The following is a 12,464-nucleotide window of genomic DNA, read 5'->3' as shown; positions in this document are numbered from 1 at the left end:
TTTTTTTTTTTTTTCAGCAGTAGGAAACTGAGATTTTTTTATAACAAAACATTCCCTAAAAGACAATAAAAGGTAAGGTAAAGGACTTAATATGTTCTACCAAATAAAATCAAATGCAGGTCATCTGGCCTCTTAATTCACCAGGGAGGAGCTACATGTCAGCTCTAGCTTCTCTAGATCCTACAGAGTAACTCCATATGCTTTTGATGATGTCTTATGTATTCAACTTTTTTTTTTTTTTAAAGATTTTATTTATTTATTTGACAGAGATAGAGACAGCCAGAGAGAGAGGGAACACAAGCAGGGGGAGTGGGAGAGGAAGAAGCAGGCTCATAACGGAGGAGCCTGATGTGGGGCTCGATCCCAGAACGCCGGGATCACGCCCTGAGCTGAAGGCAGACGCTTAACCACTGTGCCACCCAGGCGCCCCATGTATTCAACTTCAATATTTATATGTGCACCCCAGGGAAATTTACATAGTTTGTATTTTATGACTCTTCATCCTAGGCACAGAAGCTCATATCATAATTGTAAAGCTTGAATAATAACACATTAGTATGGCTAAATATAAGTTTATCTTTGTTTGTGGTTTCCCAAAACAAACAAAAAGGATCAGAACTCCTATGCATTAGTTTGCCCTGCATGTTGCAGGTGCTCGAAATGGTTTCATTCACCCAAACTCACTGAGCACTTTCTCTATGTCCTGTTGGAACAGGCCAGTGGCACTCCTAAATCTTCAAGACTCGTTCAACTGAAGGTGCAGTTTGGTATTTGCTCCTTAAGAAATATGTGAGCCCTACTAGATGCTAAATAAGTTTAAAGACTTCTTTCATTGGCGCGTTTGGAGTAAATAGAAGTTGAGCTAATTTCTAACGTTTTTAACTGTTGTGCTGCGTGCAAAGTCAAGTCTTCATGCAAGCTTGTCTAATAAAACCTAATACTTTATGCCAGGAGTTTACTAGTTAGTTCTTTCTTATTTATGAAAGGTGAGAAAAGAAAATAGTGAGAAAAGAAAAATATTTGGGAGGGCATTTATAGGACATAATGCCATAATTTCAGTGGGAACTCATAAATATCTCATTATTTCTAACAGATGATTATAAATAGTATATATAACATACTGTATGAAATAATGTTTTACTGTTTTGACTCAATTACAAATCTAAAAGATTTACTTAAGGGGATTTTAAAGGCTATAGATTAATCAGTGACTCAGTAAATCCTTGTGGGTTGTTAACAGAACTATGAAAAATATTTATCTTTTAAAGAGGAGCTTTCAGAAAAACGCACAACACTGAGGAGAAAAAAAAAAGAGGAGAGTGGTCAGAAAGCACTTATCGTATCCTGCAGGCTCTATTCACAGATATATTTTGCATACTTCTCCTTTTTGTACCATAGAGGTGTGATAAAATTGTACTATCCCATTCAATTTTTAGTTCTGCCCAAAGCAAAATGAAACTCAACACTGGAAATACATGACTACATGAAACAGTGTAAGAATTCTAATTTTCCAGTGTAACTCCCAAAGTAAGCTTTCCAGGTGGGTATTTTTATAGATACACTTTTCCTTAAAACTCAGTTTTTAAATTTGATGGCTATACACTAAATGAACTGAGTGATTCATCTTAGGTAGGAAAAGAATCACTTAGCCAGGCAATCACATTTGTCTGATCTTGTTTTATTAACACAAGGGGACCATCTCATTTTTAACCTTCCATTTCTCCCACCTGTGAATGACTAAAGTTTTTCACCCTTTTTATAGATGCAAGATCCTCTCAATTTCTGGAAAAAAGAAATAAAGACGGATTCAAAGATTCCTTTTTTTTTTGGTCTTTGTTAGTGTTTTCTTGAAATTAAAATAGGTACGTTATACAGTATGCATTATTTTAAAAATCCTTTTGTTCTTTGCTATTTCTGATATTTGGAGCTCATTCCCTAGGAACACTGATGAATTTAGTTGCATTTAACATTGAGAGAGTGCTTTATCAATGAATATATTTGACAATTTATTATTCTATTTTGTGATTCATAGACATTAGTGCTATTTCTACTTTTGTGCTCTTACATGTCCTTACACAGTGAAGGCAGTGGTGCAGAGCTTCATTTTTTTTTTTTTTAATTTTAGTTAACATACAGTGCAATACTGGTTTCTGGAGTAGAATTCAGCAATTATCATTTACATACAACAAGTGCCCTCTTTAATACCCACCACCCATCTAGCTCAGCCCCAAGCAACCTCCCTCCATCACCCCTCAGTTTGTTCTCTATCATTAAGAGTCTCTTATGGTTTGCTTTTTCCCCCTCTCCCTTCCCCCCTTTCCATATGTTCATCTGTTTTCTTTGAGTGAGATCATATGGTATTTGTCTTTCTCTGCCTGACTTATTTCACTTAGCATAATACACTCTAAGAGCTCCATCCAAGAATATAGAGTATCTTGATCACAATATGGCAAGGCTTACATCTACTTCTAAGAAACAAAAAGGGAGAGAACTTCCATTATGTTCACTAGCCAGCTCAAGAAAGAAAAGACCTCCACACAGCCATGAAAAGCAAGCCCAACCATTCCAAACAACATAGCATTCAAAAGACTTTAAAAGAGAAGGGAACACTGCTCTACCCCTCAGTTGATGCCCTGCTTTCAAAGATTTAGTCTTTGGGGTTATTTTGCTCATATTAATATTACTCCTATTACTCAGCTCTGCATATTTTAATGCAAGCATTGCAGTGTGTCTAAATATTCCTTAATATAAAATTTCTGGTCAAAGTTAACCAACTGGTCTGAAAAAAGAAGCTTCTATTCCATTGTATGAAGATACGTGATGTGCCTCATTCTACCTGACAAGTAGTTGGGCAGCCACGTTTGTTGCTTTCTGCCTCACCTAGGTTTCTAACTTACTGTTCTAAATAATGCTGGTATCAAGTTTCTGAGAACCAAATATCAGTTTAGGGTTTGCTTATGTGTGTAAAATTATTCCCTGTCTCTTAGTTCAAAAGGCATAAAGAGTATAATTAGCAACCATTAAAGGCCTAATGAGCTGCTAGAGCAAATTCTTAATTGAATTTTCCTAAGAAAGCTAATAAGTACTGGCAAAGTAAGCCTTCACCAGCTTTCAGTGAAGAGAAGCAAATTATTATGTGAGGAGAACCACAAAGAATAAGTTGGTCCCCATGATCCCTAGCTTAATGCACAGTTTTATCCTGTTTGGAACCATAATGCCCTGGTGTTAGTGTCCCTCATGGGAGTTGGGGTACCTAGATGATGCCTCTGAACATTCAAAATAATATATCTACACACACATACACATACATACATACATATACACACACATATCAAAAGGTATAAGAGCTTAAGCCCAGGTAAGCAGTTCTACTCTTTCTCATTGGTAAGGAGAATATTTCAAAGTTAATGTGACAGGTTCTCTGATTTTATGACTACTGCCATACTGTATCTAGCACGTGGTAATAAAACCAAGGGGTTGCCCATGTCCTTGTCAGGAGACTAGATGAGATCCTTTTCTCTTAAGATGGGCTACATTTGCTGATAGGATATTTTTGGGTTTCTATACAAAAATTTTACCTTTATGTTCACAATTAAAGGTAAATAGGTCAGGGTTACACTGTTTCTATTGATTATTAATTTACCTGGTCCATTGTAGAATTTCTTTTTTGTCAAGAGAAGCATTTTGATTGGATATGTGTCTAATTATTTTCATTGGATGTATGTCTAATTAACTTAGGAAATAAGACTCTACCCACAAAGAGTATGCCTTATCATTGATGCTCAAGTAACCATCCTCTCATTTCTGAACACACCATTTTTCACAGAAGAATATTTTGTAAAGGTAAATCTAACGAATGAATACAAATAGGAAAGAGCAGTAGTTGCAATGTTCAATGAAGCAACCTGCAATTTCTTCAATCTTTTTAATCAAAAATTGAAGATCTTTAATCACAGACCCATCTATTTAATGTGTTTTAAATAGAAATTTTTTTAATCTTATTTGTCATGATTATCTCCTTAACAGGTTATAAAAATATTCTTGGGAGACTTTTAAAATAATTCCTTAGGAAGTGCTGAAAATGCCTTAATTCTTATCCAGAAGTGTCATGGCATCAGAATCACTTTTTTAGAGTTCTAGGTGCCTGAGCCCCGTCTCAGGAGACTCAATGAATCAATATCTCAATAGCTTGAGAATGTGTAAGAAAACAAAACAAAAACCGAATAAACGCTCTAGTTGAACTGGTCCTCAGGAAAACGCAAATTAAAACCACAATGAGACACCACTACACATTCACTAGAAAGGCTAAAATTAACGACTGACAGGGGCGCCTGGGTGGCTCAGTTGATAAGCGTCTGCCTTCGGCTCAGGGCGTGATCCCAGGGTCCTGGGATCGAGCCCCACATCAGGCTCCTTCGCTGGGAACCTGCTTCTTCCTCTCCCACTCCTCCTGCCTGTGTTCCCTCGCTCGCTGGCTGCCTCTCTCTCACTGTCAAATAAATACATAAATAAAATCTTAAAAAAAAAAACTTAATGACTGACAATACCAAATGTAGGTGAGAATGTAGTGTAACTGGAAGTCTCCTGCACTGCTGGTAGGAGAGCAACTGGTCCCTAACCTAAGATATGGCGGTTCCGCCCATGGGTACACACCCACACTAAGTGTTCATGTCCGTCAAAAGATTTTATATATATATATATATATATATATATCACTGCTCACAGTAGCTTTATTTGTATGAAAAACTAGAAACAACCCGAATGTCCACAAGCATCAAACAGATCCATAATGTGTGATCTAGCCACACAACAGAATGCTACGGAAGATAAAGGAGAACTCCCACTACAGGCTACATGGATGACTCTCCCAGACTTCTACTGGAAAAAAGAAGCCAGATTCAGTGGTTTTATTTATATGAAGTTCGCGTATGGGCACAACTAATCTATGGTTATAGAAGCAAAATCGTAGTTACGTTTGGGCTTTTTTTCTGGGTGTTTACTGGGAAAAAGAATGCAAAAGCCTTCTGGGGGCTGGAAATGTTCCACTTCTTGACCTGAGTGGCAGTTACACAGACTTCTATTTCTATATGTAGATATAGATGGATATATAAAACTGTACTGAACTGTACCTTCCACAGTAGTAAATTATCCCTGAATAAAAAAGTAATAAAACAAAATTTAAGAGTCCTCTAATGAAGCACCGCTTTGCAGGAACAGGAGCATGTATATATACTTACGTTAGTTTACCTACTTTTCTACAGGGAAGACTATCCAATAGAGAATCACTATTTTCTTAAGCTACTATTATCTGGGCATTTTGGGAAAAGCAACTCGAGTGACTGGTAAAAGGCAATTCGCTACCCTCGCGCCCTGAAATCGGACCCGGAGTCTCCGCGCCAGGTTCGCTGGCTGTCTAGAGCCATAAGGCTGTTTCCTGACACTTGCTTAGCACATTTAACAGGTTCCACCTCCGTGTAGAAACAAAAATAAATCTGCACACTTCCAAGAAAAACAAAAGAAATTAGTTTCTACCCTCAAATCTGCTAAATAAAAGCATTCATAGGAACCACACATAGTTCAATGAGCTAGAGTTTAAAAACAGCTTCAGCTTGCCAGCATTCTGAGTATTCAATAATAGCAGTGGTCACCTGGGGCAGCGGAAATAACATGGTAATGATATTTTGAGAGGTTCCTGGAATCAAAACACAGGTCAGATTTTTCCCCTTTCCTTTTGTTTTCAGCAAAAACTAGTTATTCTCATAGGGACTGTGGATAGTTATTTTCTCAGACTGTAATACCCAAGCATAGGATATTTCTTCCCACATCTAGCCTGACACGAGCATAGTGAAAAATGGTTCTGTGTCATTAGTTTTAAGCCAAGAGTGAGAGCATACTCAACTCTGAAATGGGAAGAGCACAGGGCTCCGGGGACAGATCTAGGTAAAAACAAAAACACCTATTATTTAGTGATTGGTGGTGAGATTTATTTGGAAGCAAGAGAAAATGAAGTAGGTGGTAAAGTAAATGGAAGAACACAGACATTTTGATATTTATCTTGTCATATTAAACTGTATGAACGTGATCACAAAGGATAATAGCAGTTCTCTGCAGTTTAGAATTTGATACAAATCTTTAAATGCGTGGATTTTTTTTTAAAGGCATCTAGCAAAGTCAGCTACTACAAATGAATAGAGGAATACAGTGGTTAACTTTAAAGCCTTTTTGCAGTTTTGCTACTCTGCATGAAAAATCAAAATTATAGAGTAAAATATTTTTGTGGCTCCTTGATACTACACAATGAAGGACTGTTCAACTTTCACTGATTTACGACTTACTGATTTATTTACAACTTGATGATTTATGAGAAGCTCAAGTCTTCAACAACAGAGTTAGACATCTCTAACTGTGGCTATTTGGGAGAAGGCCAGGACGAACTTGTAAAAAATCTGTATTGTAGAATTTTTTTTAAAAAAATGCAGTTGCATTTAGCTGTAACTCACAAACTACATTTAGAAAGCACTGGCAAATTGAAGTCTTTAGTGGCTTGTATTAAAGAAGAGATAAAAAATGAGTTATGATGAGCATAGCTGTTCTTGGTAACCAACTCATTATATATATCAAATGCGACTAATAATACTATTAATTCTCTTCCAACCTCCCCCTTTATTGATATCGTGAAGATAAAACATTCACAAATTACGAGTTTCATTCAAGGCAATTGTACTTTATCTGTTTTAAAAGGATTTGGGAGTTTGCCCCTGCACCCCTCCCTATATTAGTAAGTTTATTAAGTGATAAATAGACATTGTGACTGATTCTGACTACTAATATCAATGAAAATGTTCCACTAAGTACAAAATAAAGTTCTTAGTACATTATCAGCTACGGTCACAGAACCATTTAAAACTACGTCGGCTTTTCCTAACCTTCTTAAAACTAAATTAGCTGCTATCTGTGCTTATTTCTTCTTTACCAGGACACTTTTTAACCAATATTACAATTCCTAGAGTATTAGCCTGTTTCTCTTAGACGGACTATTAGCTCAATGAGGGCAAGAACTGTACTAACACAGTCCTACAGTATCATACTTTAATATATGTATATAATCATACGTTACTATGTAAAACACACACACACACACACACACACACACACACACTATGTATCTTGCACTCATCAACTGTAGTGAATTATTCTGGCATGAATCCTTCCCCACCAGATGCTCACTCAGTTCCACATCTGTAATGTTTGCCATCTGTCTCCCTAACTAGTCACCTAATAATATGTAGGTTAAACGAATGTTCAAAGCCTAGTAGAGTGCTGGCAAATTCAATAATTTGGTAAATTAATGAATTAATTTTCTAAAGTAGACGAAACTTTCCTTCTTCCCAGAGGTGACTGGGTGTTCATCAAACTCTTAGATGATGAGGGTCATTCTAAAGTGGACAAATGGACCAGACTTCATGCCTTGAAACTTGCAAAGGTAATCTCAGATACGTGTGCATTCGAAATTCTTATTTGGGGGGGGGTCTCATCTCCACCCACCCCTGAATAGGCTTCCAAAAATTAGACCTATTCCTTGACTGAAGAATGTATCTCCTCTAGGAGGGTATCTCATTTCCTTTGCTAAGTATATTTAGGAGAATTATATAGAAAACAAAGAGAGATGGAAGAACACCTACTACTTAAAGTCTTTCAGATCAACTGAATCGATACAGGCAATCGATAAGGACAGAAGTCTACTTTTATGTCACTAAAAATAAATTCTAAACTGAAAAGGTAGCAGGCAAAAGAACCCTGTCAACCCGAAGAGTATACAATGACTTAAATTACTTTAACTGAAAATCCAGCACATCATGAAATTAATGTATCTTTTTTTCTTTTTAAAGATTTTATTTATTTATTCGACAGAGAGACAGCCAGCGAGGGAACACAAGCAGGGGGAGTGGGAGAGGAAGAAGCAGGCTCCCAGAAGAGGAGCCTGATGTGGGGCTCGATCCCAGAACGCGGGGATCACACCCTGAGCTGAAGGCAGACGCTTAATGACTGCGGCACCCAGGCGCCCCTGAAACTAATGTAGTATCTTAATCCAAAAATTATCATTACTGAGTGGTCATTAAGTAACCACTGGAGAGCTATCTCATTTGTGACTTTAACTTCAAAATCCTCCACTGTACTCAAACATAGACTATATATGCAAGAAAGGAAAGGAGTTTAACTGGAGTTAGAAGTAATACGCTACACACTCACTTAAAATGTGAACATATTTAGTACTTCACAAAAACCACCGAAGCCTTAATTCCACACGTGAAACAACTTCTTGAGGCTTTTAATCACTAGAGCTCTGTTGAAAAGTCCAGCTCATTAGCCACCTCCTGTCTAAACTGGATGCCTCCTTTCCTGTCTCAGTGCTGCCCCCTCAGGGTTCTGGATTCCCTCGCCAAGGGGTTTCCCCACCCCACTGGGCCAATCCCGGTTCTGGAAGGCTCCTTCTTGTGGGCTGCTGACTGGCCAGAAAGGAAGCAGCAGGCTGACCTGAGCTAATTAGAGATGATTGCTCTTTCACTTCAATCCAAAACTTGATGTTGATTGTTGATGCAATTTTTCCAGCCCTCACCGAACCTCCAGCACTCCTAAATATAGATATTTGGAAATGCACACTGGAAATGGGAGTATAACCATGAAGACGGTAAGGTCAAAGACCTCAGGCCACCTTTTTTTCTGAGTTTTGGCTTTATGAACCTAAATGTGTGTTGGAGTCCCCTAGATAGGTGTTTGTTAGAAAAGGCAGAGAAGTAGAGAAGTGCACAGGGAGTAAGTGGTCAAGACAGCTATATAAAAGCACGGGAAGAGGAATTGCTCCTGTAAAATTCTTCGTGAGACCTCTACCCACTCAGCTCTTCCCAGGACAGGCACTCCAAATCTCAGCTCCTCAAGCAACTCTCCCCCTGCCTTTATCCTTCACAGCCCCCTGCTCCAGTGACGTAGAATGCTGCTCCATCTCTGGGTCCTTGCTCTTCCTTGCCCCTAAATCTAGAGGGTTCTGGATCCCTTTTTTCACTTGTGTAGAAATGCTACTTCCTTCAAAAGCCACAGTTTACCCGAGAAGCTTTTCTTCACTATGCCTTTCCCAAACCTTGAGCCCCCTCTCCCTCCATGCTCTTTTTAGGACCTCTGTGTTAAGCAAACTCATATGTTACTTTTTCAACATGTTTTGTGACTGACTGTCACTTGTGTTTCACAGGTATTGATAATCGTCTTGGTTATTTCCTAACTTCATAATCCAATACAGTTTTTAAAATAACACCTAAAGAATTGAGTCACATGAAAATGATGCTTTTAATAAGTGAAAAGTAGTTAAATATCAGCAGTGCTATAAGGTTCAACCTGATATATACAGACACAAGAAATGCTCTTAAATAAGTATGCCTTCTTGTCATCTTTTCCAAGACATTTATCTAGACACTGCCCCACAATGGTTAAGTCTCCCCTAAAACCTACAAAAAATTTCTTCCCAAACTGATTAAAGACTTTAGTGCTTTTTTTCAAATGTTTGTTAGCCATTATAAAAAAGTAAATAATATTACATTGTGTAATTGAAATAACAAAGATTTTATAACAGTTCTAAAAATGCAGTAATAAAGGAGAACTCAGGTTGAATAATAAAATCTTGGGCTTACCTTCTTCTGTAGGATTAAACCCACAGATGTCACAAATACAACGAACCCACTTATTCATCTCTTCCTCACTGTCTGCTACCAAGTAGAATATTCGGTCGATGGTGTTGATATCAAAAATGTAGCTGTTTTCAAACTCTTTTTTGTTAAATGTCAATCCAGCATCAACTTGCTGACATAAGTTTAAATCAATAATACGGATAGGCTTCTTGGCATGATCATTTTTGTAATATTCCAAGACATCTGGATCTCCAGTCAAGCGACCGCTGCGTAACACAAACCACCTCCTCTTCCATGCCTAGGAACAAAACAGAAATATCCATCTAGTATTAATGTGACAGAAATTTTTCAAGGAAGTGCACACTTATCAAACCAATTTTACAAATACTTGTCTAGAGAAAGTCACATACATGTTTTGTTTCCATAGAATAATCTACCACTCCAGCAAAGTTTACTGATGCCTCAATTAACTTAATAATGTGTCTACATATACATATTTATTGTGCTCTATTAGATCTAATAGGAGACTGGAAGATATTGATATTAGAAGATATTACATGGATATGTAATATCAAGCCAACAAGGAAGACTTAGTTTTTACTAAATATAAAAAAGCAATGGCTTCAACAAATGGAACCAGGAAAACTGGATATCCACATGCAAAACAATGAAGATTTTTATATCACACAAAAATTAACTCAAAATGGATCAAAGACCTAAACCTAGGAGCTAACACTAGAAAACTCTTAGAAGAAAACAGAGAAAAGCTTCATAACATATTAGATTTGGCAATGACCTACTGGATCTACCACTAAAAGTGCAGAAGAAACGCAAAAGAAAAAATAGGTATACATCAAAATTTAAAATTTACACACTGAAGGACTTGATCAACAGACTGAAAAAGCTAACTCATAGAATGAGAGAAAATATCTGCAAATAATTTATCTGATAAATGATCAACGTCTAGAATACATAAAGAATCCCTACAACTCGATAACAAAAATAAATAACCCAATTTAAAAATGGGCAAAGGACTTGAACAGATTCTCCGAAGATAGATAAATGACCAATAAACACAAGAAAAGATGCTCAACATCACTATCATTAGAGAAATGCAAATCAAAACCACAATGAGATACAACTTCATAACACATCAGAATGTCTGTTATCAAAAAGGCAGAAAATAACAAGCGTTGGCCACGATGGCAGAAATTGGAACCTTTGTGCATTTGCTGATGAGAATGCAAAATGGTGTAACTGATATGGAAAATGGTATGGCAGTTCTTCCAACGATTTCAGTTGTAAGTAAATATCCAAGAGAATTGAAAGCAAGTTCTCAAACAGGTATTTGTACACCCATGTTTATAGTAGCATTATTCACAACAGTCGAAAGGTAGAAGCAACCCAAGTGTCCACTGTTGAATGAAGAAATGAACACAATGTGATATATATACATAATGGAATATTATTCAGTCTTAAAAGGGAATAAAAATCTGACACATGCTATAGCATGGATGAATCCTGAGACGTGATGCTAAGTGAAATAAGCCAGTCACTAAACGACAAAAAACTGTATGACTCCACTTATATGAGGTCCCTATTGGTAATCAAATTCATGGAGACAAAATGCAGAATGGTAGTTGCCAGTGGCGGGAAGGCAGGGTTAAGGAGTTAGTGTTTAGTGGGTACAGTTTAAGGAAGATGGACAGTTCTGAAGATGGACAGTGGTGATGGTTGCACAACAAAATGAATGTACTTCACGCCGCTGAAACTGTACACCTGAAAATGGTTAAAATGGTAAATTTTATGGTAGGTATATCTTACTACATTAAAAAAAAGCAATGTCTTTTCATGCCTTAATATCACCCCATAAAGAATACATAAAGATAGGTAAAGAGACTCCTTCGTATTTTAAGCTATAGATTTCTCTCTTTCTCTGTGCGTGGCAGGGAGGGGCGGGAGTGCAAGGAGCAGCGAGGAGCAGGGAGAAGGGTTCAGAAGCTTTCCTGATTTATCACCTGAAAAGCAAGCAAAGAATGGACTGTGTCTTTCTTCTAGTCAGTCTATTGTTCAAAGACCACATGGATAAGATCTGTGTTCTTTGAGTATAGGTTACAATTTTCCTTCTCCTTTCTCTTTCTCTTTTTCCTTCTCTTCCTAACAAACATATATTGGCAATCTGGATATGTACACTCACAATATATTTTCTCCACAAGCTTTGGTAAATTTTGAGTATGATGCTATGCCTGAAGAAGCCTAAAATTCTTTTACTATTACTCTCCCTGAAATCTACATTGATTAAATAATAAAAGCAGAACCAAATGACTGAACAGCTGGCTTCAGCAGTACTTAAAACCAACAACTCTACCCAGAAACACTATAAACCTTACTACTCTTTGAAGGTCTTCCTCTTTAATAACTTGGACAACTGTACCCATAACTGAATTAACTTGGGGGATAATTTAGGCTTAATATTTTAACAGATTCTTTAAACTGTATTCATTCAAGGAAATACAGATACATTAAAAGGTAAATCAACGAGTTAACCAGTAAGTTACTGATTATATTGTAAATACCTGTAGGAATAAATACAAGTAGGTAATTCATGATTGCTACTTTCAAGGAGTTAACTAGTTGAAGAAAATATTGACCATACATGAAAATATATGAGAATATAGCAAACCCCACAAAGTATCTGCAGAACTATCGCTAAAGGGAGAGGCAATCCTTCCTGGAAAAACTGGGTGCAATCCTTCAACAAGGTTAGTAGAAACATCACAAAGGCCT

The 12,464-nt window shown here is 37.1% G+C and overlaps 1 protein-coding gene across 2 annotated transcripts in view; it reads right to left on the bottom strand.

Annotated features, from left to right (window-relative positions):
- The window catches only part of GAB1 (GRB2 associated binding protein 1), a 122,721-nt gene that overhangs the window by 36,795 nt on the left and 73,462 nt on the right, over positions 1 to 12,464 (bottom strand). For both annotated transcript variants that reach the window (XM_008685566.2, XM_040626335.1), the window contains exon 2: positions 9,681 to 9,975. In XM_008685566.2, the coding sequence (XP_008683788.2) occupies positions 9,681 to 9,975 (295 nt within the window). The remainder of the gene's footprint in view (positions 1 to 9,680; positions 9,976 to 12,464) is intronic.

Source organism: Ursus maritimus, unplaced genomic scaffold, assembly GCF_017311325.1.
Source record: "Ursus maritimus isolate PB19 unplaced genomic scaffold, ASM1731132v1 scaffold_11, whole genome shotgun sequence".
NCBI lineage: Eukaryota > Metazoa > Chordata > Mammalia > Carnivora > Ursidae > Ursus > Ursus maritimus.
The sequence above is the reverse complement of the archived record's forward strand: the minus strand, read 5'-3'. Positions and strand labels throughout refer to the sequence as shown.